A 21,591-nucleotide genomic window follows, 5' to 3' on the forward strand; every position below is an offset into this window, starting at 1 on the left:
TAACTTTGAATTTTTTAAGACAGAGCTTTATAAACTCAGAAAATGTCTTCAACCTTAGACACCTGCTTTCATATGACAATTGAACAGCCTAGATTGGTTTGATTCTGTGAAGTACACTACACACTCACTCGGCACAGTGTGGGGGCCAGGAGAGGAGACCGTGCACAGTGATGCTAATAATCAGTGGGAAAACGAGACTTTTCATGGTCTTTACAAATGTTTGTTAAAACATTAAAAACTTTCTTATTCTAGGCTATAAATGTACAAGGAAATACAGTAAAACTAATAGTTACATAGTACACTGTGATTTAAAATGGTGAAAATATTGAGAGTTAATGTGTTTTATTTCTTTGCAAAAAAAAAAGACTTCTCCAAAATAGTTTGAGCAGTCGGTTCTCCTCCTAACTTAGGGCGTGGAACCAGCGAGTGGGTGCTTCCCAAGGGTGGTCAGCATGGCGGCAGGAGCCTGTGGAGGACCGTGCCCCTGAGTCCTTCATGGGGAGCTCTTTCCCTTGTGTCCCTCTCCTGGGACTCCCCACTTTCCTCATCCACATCCATAGGTTTGCTTTTCCTGAATCCCTCTGGCTCCACATCTGGAGTCAACCAGAAGCATGGTCAGCCTGGCTGTAGGGTTAGGCCATGTGCCCTATAATCCCACTTCCGTTACATTTATGCTTAGATGATATTTACATTTTACTGGTCTGGCATCTATCTATATAATAGAGGAATATGCAAATTAGCCCAGACGCCATAACTCTGGACAGCAGGAAGCTGAGGCTGCATGGTGCCTGGCCAGGGCGAGGGACCTTAGGCCGCACCCCCGACCCGGCTTCGAGCTGGGAGACCTCAGGCCACACCCCCTGCCCCACGGGGCTTGACAGGGGACCTGAGGCGACACCCCCCACCCTGGCGCCAGGCCAGGGAACCTGAGGCTGCACCCCCCTGCGGCGGGGCTTGATGGGGGTAGGGCTGGCTGGGTCTGGGTCTCTTGCATTTTCGAAACCCGTGCAGGTGGTGGGCAGGGACTTCACTCTAGGTCCTGCGGGGCTCCCCAGACTCTGACAGGAGGGAAATTTTCATATACATTTTACTAATTTTCTTTCATCTCTGACACTTCTTTTTTTAAAAAAATATATTTTATTGATTTTTTACAGAGAGGAAGGGAGAGGGATAGAGAGTTAGAAACATCGATGAGAGAGAAACATCAATCAGCTGCCTCCTGCACACCTCCTACTGGGGATGTGCCTGCAACCCAGATACATGCCCTTGACTGGAATCAAACCTGGGACCTTTCAGTCCGCAGGCCGACGCTCTATCCACTGAGCCAAACCAGTTAGGGCTCTGACACTTCTATTACAGAGAAAGGACAAATAGCAATATTAAAATATTTCCTCTAATTAATTCCCTTTTAATGTGCATGAATTTCATACACCAGGCCACTAGTTTATATGATAATTTCATTATGTGACCTTTACATTTCACTGCCCATTGCCCTCTCCAGTTCCTGCTGCTCTTTCCTCTTGGTGACCACGTTCTTCTTGGGGTTATCCATCTGTGTGAAATGCCACATGGCTCATCCTGAGGAGATAGCACCCCCACATCTGCTGTTTGTGTGACCCGAGTGACAGGTGTTGGGCTGAGGGTTGGTCAGGGGGCGCCGTGGCCTATGGACTGAGAACCTAGTAGCTAACCCTGGGCTTCCTGAAACTTCCCTAGTCCATATGCTGGAGACACTGAAAGGCACCTGGTGCTGGGGGCGGACTGGTGTTATTTAACACAAGGTTGGCTTGAAATGCAGAGATATGCAAAGTGAGGAGCTGCTGTACATAGGCCATTGGACCAGCAAAAATGATGTAAATATCTCTTAAGCCTTTAATTATAAGTTTTATTCAAACAAAATTCCCAAGGTACAGGAAGGCAAACTTGGAGAAAGAGTTTGTGATGGACATTTACAAACTCTGAGGGAAGAGACTGTGCAGCCCTTGTCAGGGTCCAGCCCCGGGTCATCTCCAGATTCCCTGGGACCTTCCTGTGTGGCTCTTTCTCCTCCGACCCGCGCCAGCTCATTGCCTGACTTCCCTGCAGCCCTGAGCACACGCTTCCTGACCAAATCCCCTCCCCTGGTACCTCCAGGGCACCTTGGTTTCTGCTGTGTCTTCCTCTCTGGGTGCCAGGATTTGCCTCCTGTCTGCCTCCATCCCCAAAGCAGGAAAGCTGCTCTGTTTGCCAGTTTTTGCCTCCTCAGGCACTTTCATGTCTCCCTCCCCGTGGAGACCAGTCTGTGTTTCTGTTTCATCTCCTTACATTTAGTGAGACTTTGGCTTTCCCAGGGTCGCACAGCTAATCAATGACAAAGCTGCAGTCATAGCCTATGGATGTAGTCAGTGACCCGCTGTGTGAATATGCAAAGCACAGGGGCTAAGTGCCAGGCGCAGCCTTGCCCCTGGGAAGTAGACCCACAGCCACGCCTTCCTGACCACTGTCCGCTGCTGCAGAAAGCAGGCTACTTCACTAGTTATCCCTTCGTGGCCAGAGATGAATTTTTAGAAATTATTTTACCAAGTCATTTCTATCATTTCTACAAAATATACTTCATTTTAAATATTAAATAGCTTCTAATAACTTGTCCTAAAAATGATGTGAAGTTCTGGCAGCATTAAAATAACCCACACATATTTAAAAAAATATAATTTATTTTATTTTTTACTGAATTTATTGGGGTGACATTGGTTAATAAAATTATACAGACTTCAGGGGTACAATTCTATATACATCATCTGTATGTTGTATTGTGTGTTCACCACCCAAAGTCAAGTCTCCTTCCATCACCATTTATCACCCTTTACACTCTCCTTCTTCATCCCCCCTCCCCCTGGCAAGCACCACCGTTTTCTGGGAAGAAAACATAACATTTAGATAGTCTTCAAACTATTTGGAAATCTTCATGTTTGACAATTTTAAAGACATTTTTAAGTGCAGCTTTTTTTTGAGTTGCAGAACATTATTCTAATTGCTATGACTGGAGTTTTCAATCAGTGTACATTGTCATTTAGTCTGTCAGTGTGAAATTGTTTGAGCGTTGTAATTGCTTGAGTATTTTCTAACATGTGACTTCTTCCGAATGTAAAGAACTTCAGAATTTGGTCTAGATGGCAAGAGAGCCAAGCTCTGGGCAAGTGGTCAGGTCCAGTCCTCTCACCTTTACAAGGAAGCCAAGCCTGGTCGGCGTGGCTCAGTGGTTGAGCATCGACCTATGAACCAAGAGGTCATGGTTCAATTCCCGGTCAGGCATATGCCTGGTGCTGTTGGGGGACTGGTTGCAGGATTGATCCCTAGTTGGGTGGGAGGGGTGCAGGAGGCAACTGATCAATAATTCACTCTCATCATTGATGTTTCTATCTCTCTCTCCCTTGCCCTCCCTCTATGAAATCAATAAAAATATTTTAAAATAAAGGAGACCAAGATCATTTTTTACTTTATATAAATTATTGCTTAATAAAATCATTAATTAAATTAGATATCATTAAATAGATAGGTAGGTAGATAGGTGAATAAATAGATGACAGAGAGAGATAGATAGGTAGATAGATCAACAGATAGAAGATAGGTAGAGAGATAGATACATAGATGGATAGATGATAGATAAATAGAAAGATGATGGATGGATGATAAATAAATGATAGAAAGGTAGATGATAGATAGATGACAGATAGATGATAGATAAATAGATAGGTAGATCTTAATCAGCCAAATAATTACAGTCTGAAGCTCTCAGATGCCTCTCCTCTATACAACAAAGCTGACTCTGAACAATTTCCTAATAATCCATTTGTCTTATATGACACCTGTTTGGCTTGTGAGTGTGCAGAAGTGTGCTGTGCTTGTGTTGCTAACAGGCTGTGTGAGCAGTCTGTGCTTTCATCAGTGTGTCCTCCATTTTTTGCACTGGGCTGGCAAAGGCATGAGCACCTGCTACAGTGGGCACAGCCAGGAGTCCCCTGTGAGCACAGGTGCCCAGAATGGAGCGTCCAGACCAGGGAAATAGCTCACAAGTCAGTGCGAACAGTTTTATCCAGTGATTCCTCGTAGTTAAATTCTGTTTGTATTTATGGCTCTTGTTTTTCTTTCTTTACTGGTGGTGCAAACTTGGACACATTATTTAATACCTCAAACCCTGTTGTCTCTTCCAGAAGTGAGCATGATACTAATCCCTGCCTCATGAGGCTGTGCTGAGGGTACATGAAGTGGCATATGTGTAACCATCAGCATTATGCCTGGTATTGTTTTTCATGCTTCATCGGTGTGGGTTAAGCACAGTTAGCAGTAACCGTTCACAGTGAATGGATTGCTTACGCCGATATTCTTGGAGCAAAGGCCCAGTGACAGAGGAACAGGTGGCTGGTCAGCTGTCCTTCCTCACTGCCCATGTCCTGCTCCCGGCGTCTGCTTGTAGCTTTCCCTCCTGCCCCCAGAGCCTCCCGTTCAACTAGCCACGCTGACCTGAGAGCGCGCTGCTGTCTCCTTTAACCAGGTGGCTCTGGGTCGGGTCACACGGCTGTTTCACAGGGACGACTGCATGGAAAAAGCAAAGAGGAAACTGATGTCATGGAGTTCGAGATGGCACGAAGCAGCAGCCTCCTCCAGGGCTGGGGCCGGAGCAGAGGTTGGGACTGTGGGAGGGACTTTCAGCGCTGGCACCTGAGTGGCTCTGATCGGCCCCTGTGGCTCTGTCTGAGCCCAGCGGGGTCCCCACCACTTCCAGGGGCGTGAGAGGACTGTCCTGCCAGCCAGGGTGGCAAAGACACTCAGCCTGGGTCCACCCCTGCTGCAGGGACGGAGTGCCACTGCGGGGTGAGGACACGCGGAGCGATGGGGACAAAACAGGACCCCAACGCGAAGAAGACAAGAGCGGTCAGGAAGCAGCGCGGTCTCCCTGCCTGGTCTCGCTGTGTCCCCTCGGGTCCCTTGTTGGTGTGGTCTGCAGAGTCCCAAGCGTGGCTCAAGCGTGGCTGTAGCTGAGAGATGCTAACCTGGGAAGGACAGCATCCACACGGTACCGTTGCCGATTTCTGCCCATGCGGATTCTAACGCACATGGGAATTACCAACATTTGGGGAGTTTTAAACGCTTAGAAACTCCTTTAACAAAGGTCCATCTTATCGTGGTGGTTCTATTAGCACACTGGCCTGGCAGTAACTTTTCCTAAGGTTAACTGAACGCCTATTCCTCATCCCTCATTTCAGGGGTGGTGACAGTATCACCAAATAGGACCTGAGTGGTTATTCCACACATTCATCTCTTTATGCCACGCAGAGCATTGAGCAGCACTGAACATTCGCTGGCATTTTCTGCTAAAAGGTCAAGTACAGCTCTAAATGAAGGACTTCACACGTTATAAAAACAAAACATCTTCCAAGTAAAGCAAAGGGGCGTGTGCCGGAATCCTATGGAACCCCCCAGGGGTGATTTCTGTTTCTGAGATGAGAGCAGGTTTAAGTCAGCTTCTATTCAACAGCCTCAGGAAGAACACCGAGCAGTTAAACCAGGAACAGGGGACTGCTGTTCATAGAGGAAAAGGAATGCCAGAGGTGCTTGGCCCCGGAGAAATCGTATTCCCAGTAGGTGATTCAAGGGGCTCACTCAACCATGGGACCCTTTGACCTCCTGTTAATTAACAGAAGAGAAGCCGCTAGACTTGCAGTTCATGAAAAACTCTAGGCTGCAATTGTTTCAGACCATTGATTGTCAAGCACAGTCTGCATTCGTGAATATTGGAAAAACATATTAGCAAGAGGCAACGTCTATGTCATTATGCAAATTTGAATTACCAGCTGGTAGAGTGGTCTTCCACTGAAAACATCTGGAAATAGCAGCATGGCACAGTTGACAAAGGGTGTAGTGTCGAGGCAGAAGACCTGAGTTGCAGGCCAGCTGTGCATGTGTCGATGGCTTAAATTTGGGCAAGTCACCTCCTCCCTTTTTTGCAAGTTTCCTTCATGGGAAAAATGGCTCAACAGTGCCTGTATTGCAGAATTATAAGACTTCAAGACTCAATGTATTACTATTCAAATGTGTCATCTTTTTAATTACCCAAAGCTATATACAAACTATAGCAGACAGCAAAGTTGTACAAAATATAAAAATTATGTTAAGGTTAAACTATTATAAGAAAGATCATTCAAGATCTCAGTCAGCGAGCCTTTAAGGCCTGTCTCAGAAGTGTTTGCACAAGACCAGCGATGGCAGACTTCACTGAAATCTTGGAAAAATTTAATGACAAAAATCAGAAAGAAAAATTATTCAGCTACTGGACACAAGTGAAGGGAGTCTTATAAAAGTATTTTCTGATCAGTTGTAACCAAAAGCTTATCTGAAGTTGGGGTGGAAATTATAGATGAATTTTGAGTCATTCAAACAGTATAGAAAAAAGATATACTAAAAGCCTATAAAAATCACTTATGTGGGTTTCAAATATAGCCTTGTTTAAAAATCAGGAAACAGCTTGATTTGGTTTTAGAGACTGTACACCTATCAGAAGGTAAGCAGTGTTGAAGAAGAGGATTCAAGGTTAAATCAAGTCGGGGGAAAGATCCTCTCTGGTTCCCTGGTTTGTTTGCTTTTTAAAATGTATCTTTGTTGTTGAAGTTATATAGATGTACTATTTACCTCCCCCACACTGATCCAATCTAGCACACCTCTGCCCCCAGTGCCAGGCCCTCACCATACTATTGTCTGTGTCCATCGGTTATACATATCTTATCTACACTTATAAAAGACAAACATGCAAATTGACCATACCTTCACTATGCCTTAAGCCAGGCCCACCAGCCAATCAGAGCTACTATATGCAAATTAACCCAACCTAGATGGCGGCTGGCAGTCACGGAGCTGGAGCGAGCAGGAGGCTTGGTTGCTCCAGTGATGGAGGAAGCCAAGCTTCCTGCGGCCGGATGTAGCCTCTGCAAAAGGCAACAAAGTTTCAATTATAGAAGGTAAATAAACCCCAGAATAAAAAGAAAAAAAGAAAAAAAGGAGAGCTTGGGAACTACCATCGCCAGGGGGCTTGGCCAGCCTGAAAACAGCCCTAAGCCCCTCACCCAGACTGGCCAGGCACCCCAGTGGGGAGCCCCCACCCTAAAGGGGGTGTGGCCAACCTGAGAACAGCCATCAGCCTCTCACCCAGGCTGGCCAAACCTCCATGGGGTGAGGGTCCCCACTGGGGGGGGGGGGGTTGACCAGCCTGTAAACAGCCATCAGCCCCTCACCCAGGCTGGCCAGGCACCCCAGTGTGGAACCCCACCTGAAGGGGTATGACCAGCTGCAAACAGCCATCAGCCCCTCAACCAGGCTGGCCAGGCACACAAGTAGGAACCCCCACCCTGAAGAGGTGTGACCAGATGCAAACACCCATCAGCCCCTCACCCAGGTTGGCCAGGCACCCCAGTGGGACCCCCACCCTGATCCAGGACACCCTTCAGGGCAAACCAGCCGGCCCCCATCCATGCACCAGGCCTCTATCCTATATAATAAAAGGGTAATATGCAAATTGACCCTAACAGCAGAACCACTGGGAATGACTGGTCACTATGACACACACTGACCACCAGGAGGCAGATGCTCAAAACAAGAGCTGTCCCCTGGTGGTCAGTGCACTCCCACAGGGGGAGCTCTGCTCAGCCACAAGCCAGGCTGATGGCTGCCAGTACAGCGGTGATGGTGGGAGCCTCTCCCGCCTCCTTAGCAGTGCTAAGGATGTCTGACTGCAGCTTAGATCTGCTCCCTGCTGGTAAGTGGACATCCCCCGAGGGCTGCCGGGCTGCCAGAGGGATGTCTGATTGCCAGCTTGCGCCCGATCATCGGGCCTAAGCCAGCAGGTGGACATCCTCCAAGGGGTTCCAGACTGTGAGAGGCACAGGCCAGACTTAGGGACCCCCCCCCCCCCTGAGTGCACAAATTATTGTGCACCGGGCCTCTAGTATATATAGAAAAGCCTAAGCAACCATTACCACCAGACAACCAGAGGATAGCTATGATGCACACTGACCACCAGGGGGCAGATGCTCAATGCAGGAGCTGCCCCCTTGTGGTCAGTGCACTCCCACAGCCAACCTCCTGCTAGCTCTGCAACCTCCCACAGTCCCTCCCCTCAGTCGGCCGGCCCCAATCAGCCCCTATCACTGGCCAGGCCGAGGGACCTTACCTGTGCACAAATTCATGCACCAGACCTCTAGTATGCATATAAGTTCTTTGGTTAATGTCTTCCCACCCACCCACCCCCACCTTCCTTCTGAGATTTAACAGTCTATTCCATGTTTCTATGTTCCTGGATCTATTTTGTTCATCAGTTTATTTTGTTCTTTAGATCCCACATATGAGTGAGATCATGTGATACTTGTCTTTCTCTGACTGGCTAGTTTCACTTGGCATGATACTCTCTAGGTCCCTCCATGCTGTGTCAAAGGGTAAGAGATCCTTCTTTTTTACAGCTGCATAGTGTTCCATGGTGTAAATGTCCCACAGCTTTTTTATCCACTCATCTACTGATAGGCACTTGTGCTGTTTACATATCTTAGCTATTGTAATTAATACTGCTATGAATATAGGGGTGCATACATTCTTTCTTGGGATATATTCCTAGAAGTGGGATCACTGGGTCAAATGGCAGTTCCATATTTAATGTTTTGGTCCCTGGTTATCGATCATACACCTGCTAAAAGGTCCTAGTGAGAACATGGCCAGGAACCTATTCTCAGGGTTTGAGTCCAGGCAGCCCAGTGAGTAAGCCCCTAGTCCAGGTCACGTATTTTTCTTAGCATTAAGCACATAGTGACTATAAGCTCTGATTCATAAGTAAGGAAAATGAAGAAATAATTTTCATGAAGGAACTTTAGAAGAAAACAGGTAACTGCTAATTCTTGAACTATTTATCTAAAATGAACAGTTAGTGTTCAGTGACAAAATGCTCTACAAATATTACATTTTTAATTTTTTTAATTTTAAAATCAAATTAGCTGACAGCAAAAAAAACAGGCATTCAGTCAAAAGCCCAGCAGCCAATGATTTATTAGAGTCTGGTGTGTCTATCTGAGAAAATGCACCACAGCCATGAAAAGAACCATTAGGAAGACCGCTGAGCAGGCCTAGAATGCTATTAATATGAGCCCAGGAGAACTAGCCAGAAGGCATGACTGCACACATTTCCAATTCTGTGAAGAATATGGGTCCTTGTTGAAAAAAGACTAGAGAATGATACTGGCTGTTTTAGAGTGTGACACTGGGAGTTAGGAGGTTTTCATCTATTTTCCCTAAAATGTTGCTTTATTGTTGTTAAAGTTTACTAGTAACAAGTTTTTAATAAAAGCAAACATTCAAAATTATATTCATTATATGTCAATATGTCATTGAATTGCCTTTGTCCAAAAAGAAGCCATTTTAATAGCTAATGTCCTTATTCTTCCTAGAGATAAATTATGTCTATTTTGTCAAGTAAGTTAGTATTAAAATTATTTACCAGATTTTAGCTTTTGCTATTCAATAAAATTACATGTCTCTGATATTATTAAAGCAAAGAAAATTCTAAACAAGAAATGGGCACATGAAAATTAGAAATGTTTATTAAATAAAGCAACTTAAATCCTCAAATTTCCTCCAGGGAAATTTATTAAAATACTAGAGGCCTGGTGCACAATAATTTGTGCACTTGGGGGGGGGGTTCCCTCAGCCTGGCCTGTGCCCTCTCACAGTCTGGAACCCCTCGGGTAATGACCACCTGCTGGCTTAGGCCCGCTCCCTGGGGGATTGGGCCTAAACTGGCAGTCAGACATCCCTCTGGCAGCCCGGGAGCCCTCGGGGGATGTCCACTTGCCAGCGGGGAGAAGGCCTAAGCTGCAGTCAGACATCCTTAGCACTGCTGAGGAGGCGGGAGAGGCTCCCGCCACCACCGCTGTGCTAGCAGCTGTCAGCCTGGCTTGTGGCTGAGCAGAGCTCCCCCTGTGGGAGCGCACTGACCACCAGGAGGCAGCTCCTGCATTCAGCGTCTGCCCCTGGTGGTCAGTGTGTGTCATAGTGACCAGTCATTCCCAGTGGTTCTGCTGTTAGGGTCAATTTGCATATTACCCTTTTATTATATAGGATAGAGGCCTGGTGCACAGGTGGGGGCCAGCTTGTTTGCCCTGAGGGTGTCCTGGATCAGGGTGGGGGTCCCACTGGGGTGCCTGGCCAGCCTGAATGAAGGGCTGAGGGCTTTTTTCAGGCTGGCCACACCCCTTCAGGGTGGGGGGGTCCCACTGGTGTGCCTGGCCAGCCTGGTTGAGGGGCTGATGTCTGTTTGCAGGCAGGTCAAGCCCCCCAATGGGGACCCTCACCCCATGGGAGTGTGGCCAGCCTGGGTGAGGGGCTGAGGCCTGTTTTCAGGCTGGCCACACCCCCTTCAGGGTTGGGGTCCCTACTGGTGTGCCTCAGCCTGGGTGAGGGGCTGATGGCTGTTTTAGGCTGGCCACACCCCCTTCAGGGTGGGGGGGTCCCACTGGTGTTCCTGGCCAGCCTGGTTGAGGGGCTGATAGCTGTTTGCAGGCTGGTCAAGCCTCCCAATGGGGACCCTCACCCCATGGGAGTGTGGCCAGCTTGGGTGAGGGGCTGATGGCCGTTTTCTGGCTGGCCATGCCCATTGGCTAGAAGCAGGTATCTCGGATTTATTTATCTCCTATAATTGAAACTTTGTAGCCTTGAGTGGAGCGCAGGGCCAGCCAGGGCAGGCGGGAAGCTTGGCTTCCTCCATCGCTGGGGGCAACCCAAGCCTCCTGCTGCTCCAGCTCCTTGGTCGCCGCCATCTTTGTGACAGAGTGAGGGAGTGATGGAGTGGGGGAGTGATGGTTAATTTGCATATTATTCTTTTATTAGGTAGGATGACTGCATTTATTTTATTTAATGTTTAAGAGTAGCTCTTTTAGAGCTCTTATTTTACAATTGACCTTGGGGAAGGAAAGTTATGTTTAGCTTCACTGTAAACCATTATCTATTTGATCAGTAAATATTAGGGGGGAATAGTATTCTTAGATTTTTAGAGGTTTTATTTTAAAATAGACATTGGGGGAGGAAAACTGATGTGGCTGACTTTATCATAACTCATTGTCTATTTGACCAGTAGATACAGGGATTAAACAGTATTCTGACTCAGCAATATTGGGGAAAATGAACCATTACAGAAAAGACAGGGAATCTATATAATTCTAAGAGTGGAAATAAAAAAATAAGAGGAGGGAAGAAATGTTATGGTTTTAACTGACCTTTGGGATTTGGAGTCCACTGAACTCCGTTGGTTGGCATCTCTATTGCCCGTATATGGATCCTAAATGGACTGTTTCCCTTGTCTCAGCCCCACCCACACTCTGTGAAGGCAACACCTCTTTGAGTTGTGACACAGAATTTGGGTGAGAAGCCCACATAGGGTTCCCGTTCACAGCTGCTCCTCACCCACTTCCCCGGCCTTGGGAAGGACCCCACACCCCATCTCAGCGCCCCTACCCAGCCTGACCTTGCTACGCGTCTATGCACAGGACAGTGCCCAGTCGTCCTCCCTTTTCTTTCTGGCCAACGCACATTTGCGCAGTGAGATTAAGAAACTCCCCAGCGCCGTTTCACTTTGTCAAATTAAAAATTATGCCCTTCTGTGAAGTGCCCATACCTTTCTTTAGCTGTTTTTTTTTATTTTGTTTTGGTTTAAATTACATTCACTTTTGAAAGGTTACTTTCTGATGCTGTATGCCATCCCATCAGATTGGCAGAAGGACTTGGTAAAACAGCACCTGGTTCCTTGGTGAGAAGGAGTCACCTCTCCACCCACCCCCAAACCCACCCCACCTTTGAAGCAACTCAGCAAAATATTCAGAGAACCGGGCTACACTATGTTAGAATTATCAACAAAGGACATGACACATACTGAGGAAATTATAAAATGTGTGTCACATACAAAACGTATGTCAGATGCAGCCGCCTTCTCTCAACACAGGCTCAGACCCAGCCCACGTGCAGGCGTTGTGCTCCTTGGCTGGGGAGGCAGTAGAGATGCTGCTAGACTTTTCAGTCCCCTGTAAAATAGCACTTGATTGCATTGTCACTGCAGTAGCAATGTCACTTTATTTGGCCTGAATTTTCATTATAACATTCTTATATCATTATAGATTTCAGTTATGCTTTAGAAGTGCTCTTTTCCAAATGTATAGATTAGCTTATTTAATGAACCTGCTAGATTGCGTGGCCTGGGGGAAGGGTCTGTCCAAAAGAGCTTGCCTTTCATCTCAACAGCAACATCTACCCCAGAGAGATGAGTCAATTGCCACATTTTCTCCTCCCTCAATAGCTGCCTTTGAACTTTGATTCACTGGCTCAAGGTGCTCTGCAAATTCAACTTATAAATCAGTCCTGGAGACCTTGTTTGTAGTGGAAATGAGGGGCGGGCTTGGTTGACCCTCTTGATTCTCCAGGCCTGGTAGGGATGGCGTTCCTAACCCTGGTCGTCACTCTGCCTACACTGCACATGCGCTGGTGGGGACCCCCATCAGATGCTCTTTGTGAGCGGTTCTTCGGATCTAGTGGACTTTGCTTATTCACAGAGGATGGCTCCTCCCTTGAACTCTTTCATTTCATTTCTTTTCCTTCCCAGATATCTCTTGCTTTTTCCACAGCACGTTTCCCAATCATTTTTGAACACTTTAGCTTGCTAATGCTGGACATTCCTAGCTCTAAGTTCTGCTTTAAATGTGGTTCATATTCTACTTCTTTTCCTCCAACAGAATGAATGAATATTTGGAAAACCAGCCTGTCTTAATTGTTATCATATTTCACATCTTATGCTCCAAAACAATTATCCCATTTTATCTGAAAGTATAAATAACATGTAGCTTTATGAAAGAACCTATTACAGAAGATTTTTTAAATCTTTCCTCCTGAAGAAAAGGAAAGAGAGAGAAACATAGGCATAAAGAAAATAAAAATGGCAATAAATACCTATTAAAATAACCTTAAATGTAAATGGATTAAATGTTCCAGTCAAAAGACATAGCGTGACTGAATAGATTAAACACACACACACACACACACACACACACGTGACCAATATATATGCTGTCTACAAAAGAGACCCATCTCAGAACAAAAGATACACACAGCCTGAGAGTGAAAATATGGATACATATATTCCATGCACATGGAAAGGATAAAAGGGGGGGGGGGTAGCAACACTCATATCAGACAAGATAGACTTCAAAACAAAGGACATAACCAGAGACAAAGAAGGCCATTAATAATGCTAAATGGAAGGATTCAATAAGAAAATATAACCCTTGTAAACATATATGCTCCCAATATAGGAACACCCAAGTACTTAAAAAAAAATAATGATGGACTTTAAGGGAGAGATTGACAGCAATACAGTCATAGTAGGGGACTTTAACACCCCAGTGACATCACTAGATAGATCTTCCAGACAAGGAAACAGAGGCCTTAAATGACACACTTGATCAGATGGATCTAACCAATATTTACAGAACATTTCCCCCAAAGCAACAAAATATACATTCTTCTCAAGTGCACATGGAACGTTCTCAAAAAGAGAACACATGTTAGAGCACACAACAAGTCTATACAAACTCAGGAAGCTTGATATAATAGCAAGCATCTTCTCAGATCACAATGGCATGGGGTTAGAAATCAACTACAATAAAAAACCCACCTCAAAAACACTCAAATACATGGAGGTTAAATAGCATGTTATTAAACAATAAACAATGAATGGGTTACCAATGAGAACAAACAAGAAATTTAGAACTCCCTGGAAACAAGTGAAAATGAACACACAACCACCCAACACCTATGGAAAACAGTGAAAGCAGTCCCGAGAGGAAGGTTCATAGCACCACAGGCCTCCCTCAAGAAAAAAGAAAAAGGACTAATAAGCTATCTAACCTTACAATTACTAGTAAATGACTTCGAAAGAGAACGTGTGGGTCGCGACCATCGGAAAACACATATAGCATATCAGATATTTACATTACGATTCATAACAGTAGCAAAATTACAGTTATGAAATAGCAACGAAAATAATTTTATGGTTGGGGGTCACCACAACATGAGGAACTGTATTAAAGGGCCGCGGCATTAGGAAGGTTGAGAACCACTGGCTAGAGGAAGTACAAGTAAGGAAATAATAAAGATCAGAGTGGAAATAAATGACATAGAGACTTTTAAAAAAGTACAAAAGATCAATAAATTCAAGAGTTGGTTCTTTGAAAAAATAAACAAGATTGATGACCCCCTAGCCAGACTCATCAAGAAATAAAGAGAGGAGACCGAAATAAGTAAAGTTAGAAATGAAAGAAGTGCTATAACAAAGGACACCTGCATATGTCCTTTCATACCTGACAAATGAGCTCCTATTGGAGAGTCAGATTCTAATGTCCAGAAAGCATAGGCTACATTTTATTTCTTTTGAAAAATGATTTTCTAATAAATACCCGTTTCTGAATGTTAAAGAACAACAATAACCAAAACATGTATTAAAGTTTTCTTCCAGGCCATTCTCTCAGACATTTCCTCCCTGGACAGCACGCTGAGGCCCAAGCCAATCTCCCCATGTCTGTGTTCTGTGCAGGTTGTTCGATTACCACGGCCGCGTGCCTCCACCTCCCCGCGCAGTCATCCCGCTGAAGCGCCCCAGGGTGGCTGTCTCCACGACTCGCCGGGGAAAAGGGGTCTTTTCCATGAAAGGGGGGTCGAGATCTGCCGCCAGCGGGTCCTCTTCATCAGGCTCCAAATGTAAGTAGCCTCCTTCCTCTCCTTTTTTTTTTTTTTTTTTTTTGGAGCTAACCGGTCCTTCATCTCCTTTTAAAGAGGGTGGGAGTAGATACATTGCATGAAGCCTGTGTCAGCAGGTTGCCACACAAGCACAGAGTGTCTGCTGTGCACTAAGTACTAGAGGAAAACTGGTAAGAAATGGGTCACTTTCCAGCACAAACGCAGGCGTGATTGATGAAACCCAGGAGCACTTTGAAAACTTTGATCTGAGCAAATAACGAGCTGTTGGCCCTCTTAGCTTGTGGCGTTTAAAGTCCTGAAGCAGAACATGTTGCTTTCAGTGAATGAACAATTTCCCTTCTGAATAGAGTGCATATACTACCATTCTAGAGGAACATTATGCAAAATCCGTGCTTGTGTGAGTAATTGAAAATGCATTAGGATCATGAAGATAGGCAAATGGCATAGTAGAGATGATAAAAGTGTAACTTGCCATCCTACTCTAAGTCATTATAGAGTTACTAGAGGCCCAATGCATGAAATTCATGCACGAGTAGGCCTTCCTTCCCCCAACTGCCGGCACCAGCTTCCCTCTGGCACCCGGGACCTGGGCTTCCCTCTGGCCACCGGCACCTAGGACCCAGGCTTCCCTCGCAGCCCTGGCTTCGTCTGGAAGGTCATCCAGAAGGAAGTCCTATTTAATTAGCATATTACACTTTTATTATTATAGATGTGTCTGCAGACATACTTAATGTTATAAAAATAAAATATATAATTTTACATTGCTGAAAAGTAGAGACACAAACTTTCTAACTAAACACACTTCTAAATTTTTACACAGACTAATTCAGGAAAAACTCTAATATATTATTGGAATACTATTCCTAAGGAAAAGTGAGTGAAGTTTCCTGCATTCTTTGAGATTACATTCTAGCAGAGAAGAAACAGACAATAAGTAAGCAAATTAAAATATGAGGTAGTACATGGCCCATTGTCACTATGTTGACAGAAACAGAAAAGGTTGGGAGAACTCTGTGTCACAGGATAGTCTATGACAACCTCTTGGATGAGATGACATGAGCAGAGACCTCAGGAAAGTGCATGAGTGCCCGGCTGTCATGGCTCAATGGTTGAGTGTTGACCTAAGAACCAGGAGACCAAGGTTTGATTCCTAGTCAAGGCACATGCCTGGGGTTGCAGGCTCAATCCCTAGTAGGGGCCAGGCAGGAGGCAGCTGATCAATGGTTCGCTCTCATCGTTGATATTTCTATTTTTTTTATTTTTTTAATTAAATCTTTATTGTTCGGATTATTACAGTTGTTCCTCTTTTTTTCCCCCATAGCTCCCCTCCACCCGGTTCCCACCCTACCCTCTGCCCTCACCTCCCCCACTGTCCTCATCCATAGGTCCACGATTATTGTCCAGTCTCTTCCCGCATCTCCCACACCCCTTCCCCCCCGCTCAAGAATAGTCAGTCCACTCCCTTTCTATGCACCTGATTCTATTATAATCACCAGTTTATTCTGTTCATCAGATTATTTATTCACTTGATTTTTAGATTCTCTTGTTGATAGATGTGTAATTGTTGTTCATAATTTGTATCTTTACCTTTTTCTTCTTCTTCTTCTTAAAGGATACCTTCCAGCATTTCATATAATACTGGTTTGGTGGTGATGAACTCATAGTTGATATTTCTATCTCTCTCTCCTTCTCCCTTCCTCTCTGAGATCAATAAAAATATATTTTTAAAAAAGAAAAGAAAGTGCATGAGTAAGAGTGCTCCAAAGTTGTCCGGGCAGGGCATTCTGGGCAGAGAGAACGGTGAGCACAGACATGTTCAGTCAGTGTAGCTGGGGAACAGGGAGGGAGCCAGGGAGGTACAGAGCTGGAGGGGGCCAGGGAGGGAGGAGTGTGGCTGATAACAAGCTCAGAGAGGTGGGGGAGGCGAGATTCAGTGCAGCTTGGAGGCCCTTAGTGGGACTTTGTGGTCACTCTGCATCCCAGCCCTTTAAGACAAGTAAGGCGAATACTGTTCTCCCAACGCATCAATGAGTAAACACCGGGAGGCCACACGGCCGGTAAGGGGAGAGCCAGGCCTGCAGCCAGGCCTCGTGCCTCCCATGCCAGGTTCTGTACCTACCACATGGCATTGCCCTGACCTTCGGGACTCCCAGAGGTGCTAAGACGGAATCACTGAAATACTTTGTCTTTACGTGAAGGTGTACAAAAAAGTAGCTCAGGGAGAAGGACTACACTGATGCTCTGGTAACTGATAAAAGTTTGGTTTGCTCAGAATGTGGCCGAGAATGTGACCTAGTTAATATCACCCAAATAGCAAATAAAATAGATTTACAGTTCCCTGTGTGCTTATCTGCCCATTTGTCTATCTGTTCTGTGGTAGCTAAACATGAATTCCCTTTCTGAGTCTTAGTAATAAAATAAAATGAGTTTCAGCAGCAGTTCCTAAACAGTGCTCTCAGATGATTGTCAAAAGTAAAGCGAAGTTCTTGAATTTGGTTTTTCTGTGGGAAATTGAACATTGAATTGCCTGTTACATTTACAGAAGACTTTTTCTACCATGGTAATATTAACTTAACTTCACACAGAAATATCAGGCTCTGTGGATTCTTTGCCCTGCGGTCGCTTTTAAGACAAAGTTTATCAATGGCAACATCTTTGGCCTATTGGCCACAGCGATTCTTCATCGCATGAGAATGTTCTGGGCTTTGCAGATCATGTAGTATTCCTGACCCCACCCCCAAAGGGCGATGGCAGCTCTGTCTTTGTAACAACCAGAAAGACCCTGGCACTAAGGCAGTGTTCCCTACGGGGTGGCCCTGCCCTCCTTGGTGGCCTTCTCTGGCAAGTGCCACTCAACTGTGCAGACTCGGCCACGCGGTGGCCTTACCCGCCTGCCCTGCCCGGCATGCAGAGAAGACTGGGGGGCTCCAGAGGTTATTTTAATGTAAAATCTTAGTATTCAAGTATTTTTCACCTTTGTATTTTTTGATTTCTAGTTTCTCTTGGGTCATGGAGAGAGAATGGGGATGATGAAAATCCTTTTGAGGTTTTTATTAAAATGTTGGGTTCGTAACGAACAGATTGTCTAAATCGGCGGTTCTCAACCTGTGGGTCGAGACCCCTTTGGGGATTGAATGACCCTTTCACAGGGGTCACCTAAGACCATCAGAAAACACATATATAATTACATATTGTTTTTGTGATTAATCACTATGCTTTAAGTGTGTTCAATTTGTAACAATGAAATTGGGGGTCACCACAACATGAGGAACTGTATTAAAGGGTCGCGGCATTAGGAAGGTTGAGAACCACTGTTCTAAATGGACATATAAGCAGGCCCTATTTTCTGCTTCCAGGATAGAGCTGAGGGTGTGTGTTACCCTCTGGACTGTGTTACCCAAATCCTCCACAGCCCTGCGGTGTTGTGGCAAATTGATGTCAACTTCTGAGGGTGATGTAGGTCCTCTACCACTGTGGTGATTTCACTTTTTTCTTTTCTTGAGATTTTGGGTTATATCTCATGCTGCTTGGGTGGTTTTTATGAAATAGCTTATAATAATAATAGGAAAAAGAATAATAGCTAACACTTTTTTAGTGTTTATGATAGCTATGGATTTAAGTACTTTACAGATATGAACTAATTTATTTGCCGTCACTGCCCTGTAAGTGAGGTATTAGTATGTCATTCCCACTTTACAGTGTAAAATTATAATTTTTCATTTATGATTAACTAATATGTTGGATTATATTTCTTCCATCCTCATGTCAGGTGTATAATTTATTGTTTCCCCTCTTTTCCTTTCCTTACTTTTGCTTCCTTAATGAATTTTCTTTTAATTCCCATGTCTTCCACAGAAACTAGCTTAATTTGGATATTCCACTAGCCTCCTGTTTCATTAGTGGCTATATTAACATACTAAACTGTTTTGAAGAGTAACATAAAGTTAATGTGAATTATTGTTAAAGTCACATGATTACAAACATTTTTACATTTTGTAAATAGCTCAGAGGAAGCACTGTGTTGGTGACAAACAGTATGTAATTACTTATTTAGACAGTGGTTTCTCACAGGCGGCACTCTGGACATTTTCAGATAGCACTTTGCTGTGGTGTAAGGGCTAAGTGTCCCGCACGTTGTAGGACACCTCGCAGAGCGGATGCCCACTAGACGTCAGGAACACCACCCTCTCCAAGTCATGGCCATCTAACAGGTCTCCAGACATCGCAGAAGTGTCCCGCAGGGCGCTATTGCCCTCTGTGACGATCACTGATAGAAGCAGCGAGCTGAAGAGTCTTTATTTGTCCCTGGGTAGACTTGCCCCACAGGAGATGAACATAATGGAAATATTTTCCATCACATAAGTCAGAGAGGCACACATCTTTCGATGCAGGCAGACATCGCCATCCTGTACGCCCATTTCCTTCTCAGATTGTATCTCACTGCAGCAAAGGGCACAGCCATCATTTTGTTGACTGCATCCGAATGTAATAATGTTTATCACCAAATCAATGAGCTATTTAGAGAGAGCAGGTCTGAAATGATTTAGCATGCTTTCTTTTTTCAAAATAAAATCCTGCAGTGACAGCTTAGGAGAAAATGTTTAAGATGGTCTGTGTGATATAACCTAATCCTAGTTTCCCTAGTGTCTAAGGGCAAGTTAAAGCCATTTATCCTAGAACCTGTTAGGTTTTTATTTTCATTTATCATTTTGCTGATCTTGAAGAATAATTTTAAATTCAAACCCTATAACCAGTCATAGAAAAATAAGTTATTACAGTCAACTAGGCAAGCATAGATTTTTATTATGACATTATGTTTTCTTTTTTATGTTTACAAGTTATTTATTTTCTTACCAAACATATGAATAGAGTTGCATAGTTAACAGCATGGGTTTTTTTTGTCTTTTTTTTTTGCAAAGCTTTTGTTGTAGAATTTATCTAGAGGAAAGGAGTAAAAGACATAAAGATAAAGCTATCATTTCAACAGAGGAAATACCCTTGTAAACATCAATGCTCCCAATATAGGAGCACCTAAATATATAAACTCCCTTGGAAGGCAGTATCTGATGTCATCCAAAACATGTGTTATGAATGCAAACTCAAATACTAGCCAGGCCCATCTTATATAGTAACTTAAAATGCCATCTCTAACTGGTTATCCACATATTTATTTTCCTACTTTTGCTCTCTCCCGTTCTCCAGACTCATATACCCAATGCCTACTGCTCACTTGTGCATGAGGACTAGCAGGCGTGTCACAGGGAACCGGTTGAAATGAAACTGCTGGGAGCTGGGCCAGTGAGATCTGGTCACTGAAGCCCCAGGCGTGGGAAAGTCTGAGAAAACCGCTTTACTGCCCAGTGGGCTCTCACTCCCCTCCCCTCCCCTCCTCTTCCTCCCACGCTGTGTCCCCTGATCTGAGGCTCGGCTCTCATGGTGTCCCCCTGAGTGTCACCTGGAAGGGGTATGGGGAGGACGGCGAGTCTAGTGCAGAAAAGGACAAGCGTGGAGGGGACGTCACAGTGTGGGCAACACTGGAGCTGAGGGGGAGGAGTGAGCATGCGGGCAGACCAGTGGAAACACAGGAACAAGGGTTTGGGTGCCTGCAAACACGACACACCCACAGGTGTGAGCAGCTCTTCCAGATCCTCAGGCCTTTAGAAACACGGGGAAGAGGAGGTGAGCGGAGAGATTTGGAGCCAACTGGGAAGTGAAGCTGTTTTCTCAGATTCTCACATCCATAATTTTTAAATTGCAAAATTCATAATCTTCAGTAATTAGATCTAACTGTTCCCAGCACCCAGCTTTCCTATATCAATAATTGTATAAGAGCACGTTGATTAAAAGTATTCAGGGGGGTTAGGGGTTAATGGGGGGATGAGAACACATTTGTAATACCTTAACCAATAAAGAAATTAAAGATTTAAAAAAGTATTTGGTAGTATTCTTTTTAAAAAAAAAATTATTAATTTCAGAAAGGGAGAGGGAGAGGAGAGGGAGAGAGAGAAACATCAATGATGAGAATCATTGATTGGCTGCCTCCTGCACACCCTCTACTGGGGATTGAGCCTGCAACCTGAGCATGTGTCCTGACTGGCAATTGACCCTTGACCTCCTGGTTCATAGGTCGACACTCAACCACTGAGCAACACCAGCCAGGCTTCAGTATTACTCTTAGTAAGAGAACTACTCCTGACTCTTGCCTGCTCATACTCTATATGAATAATGTGCTACAGTCAATGTGATGTGTCTTTAAATACAAGAAGTTTGGATTTTAAGAGTCAAGGGCAACTGGGAAAAAATGCAAATTGGTGTTTGCCAAAGGCAGGCGTTCTTTTCTTATTTTTTGTCATAGTGCTTCTGATAAATTAGGAAAGGGCTACTTCCACGTCATTTTCTCTCTGCACTTCCTGCTTGGCTATCTAGCCTCGAATTAGGCAGTCAGCTCCATTATTGGCCAGCACACACGCAAAGCTGAGCTGGACTTGCAGTGACCATACCTGCGTACAATACCTACAGATTGTCTGGCATTTGCTAATTTCTTACTGTGTTTAAGATGTGCTTAAGGTTGGGGGGAGGGGTCAGGAAGAAGAGGAAGGAAGAAAGGAAGAAAGAGGGAAAGAAGGAAGGGAGGGAGAGAAAGAGAGAGGGAGGACGGAAGGAAGGAAGGGAGGGAGGATGGAAGGAAATCATTCTTCAAAGAAGAATCCATTCGAAGTTGAGACAGACGGTGTTTTTCAAATTGAGCTGCAATTCAACAACGGCAACTTTATGCCTTTG

At 44.7% G+C, this 21,591-nt stretch overlaps 1 protein-coding gene across 7 annotated transcripts in view; it reads left to right on the plus strand.

Annotated features, from left to right (window-relative positions):
- The window catches only part of RALYL (RALY RNA binding protein like), a 570,979-nt gene that overhangs the window by 495,184 nt on the left and 54,204 nt on the right, over positions 1 to 21,591 (plus strand). For all 7 annotated transcript variants that reach the window (XM_081111044.1, XM_081111043.1, XM_081111042.1 and 4 more), the window contains one exon: positions 14,648 to 14,811. In XM_081111044.1, coding sequence (XP_080967170.1) covers positions 14,648 to 14,811 — 164 coding nt within the window. The remainder of the gene's footprint in view (positions 1 to 14,647; positions 14,812 to 21,591) is intronic.

This window comes from Myotis nattereri (assembly GCF_964212035.1).
Source record: "Myotis nattereri genome assembly, chromosome: 17".
In the NCBI taxonomy this organism is placed as follows: Eukaryota; Metazoa; Chordata; class Mammalia; order Chiroptera; family Vespertilionidae; genus Myotis; species Myotis nattereri.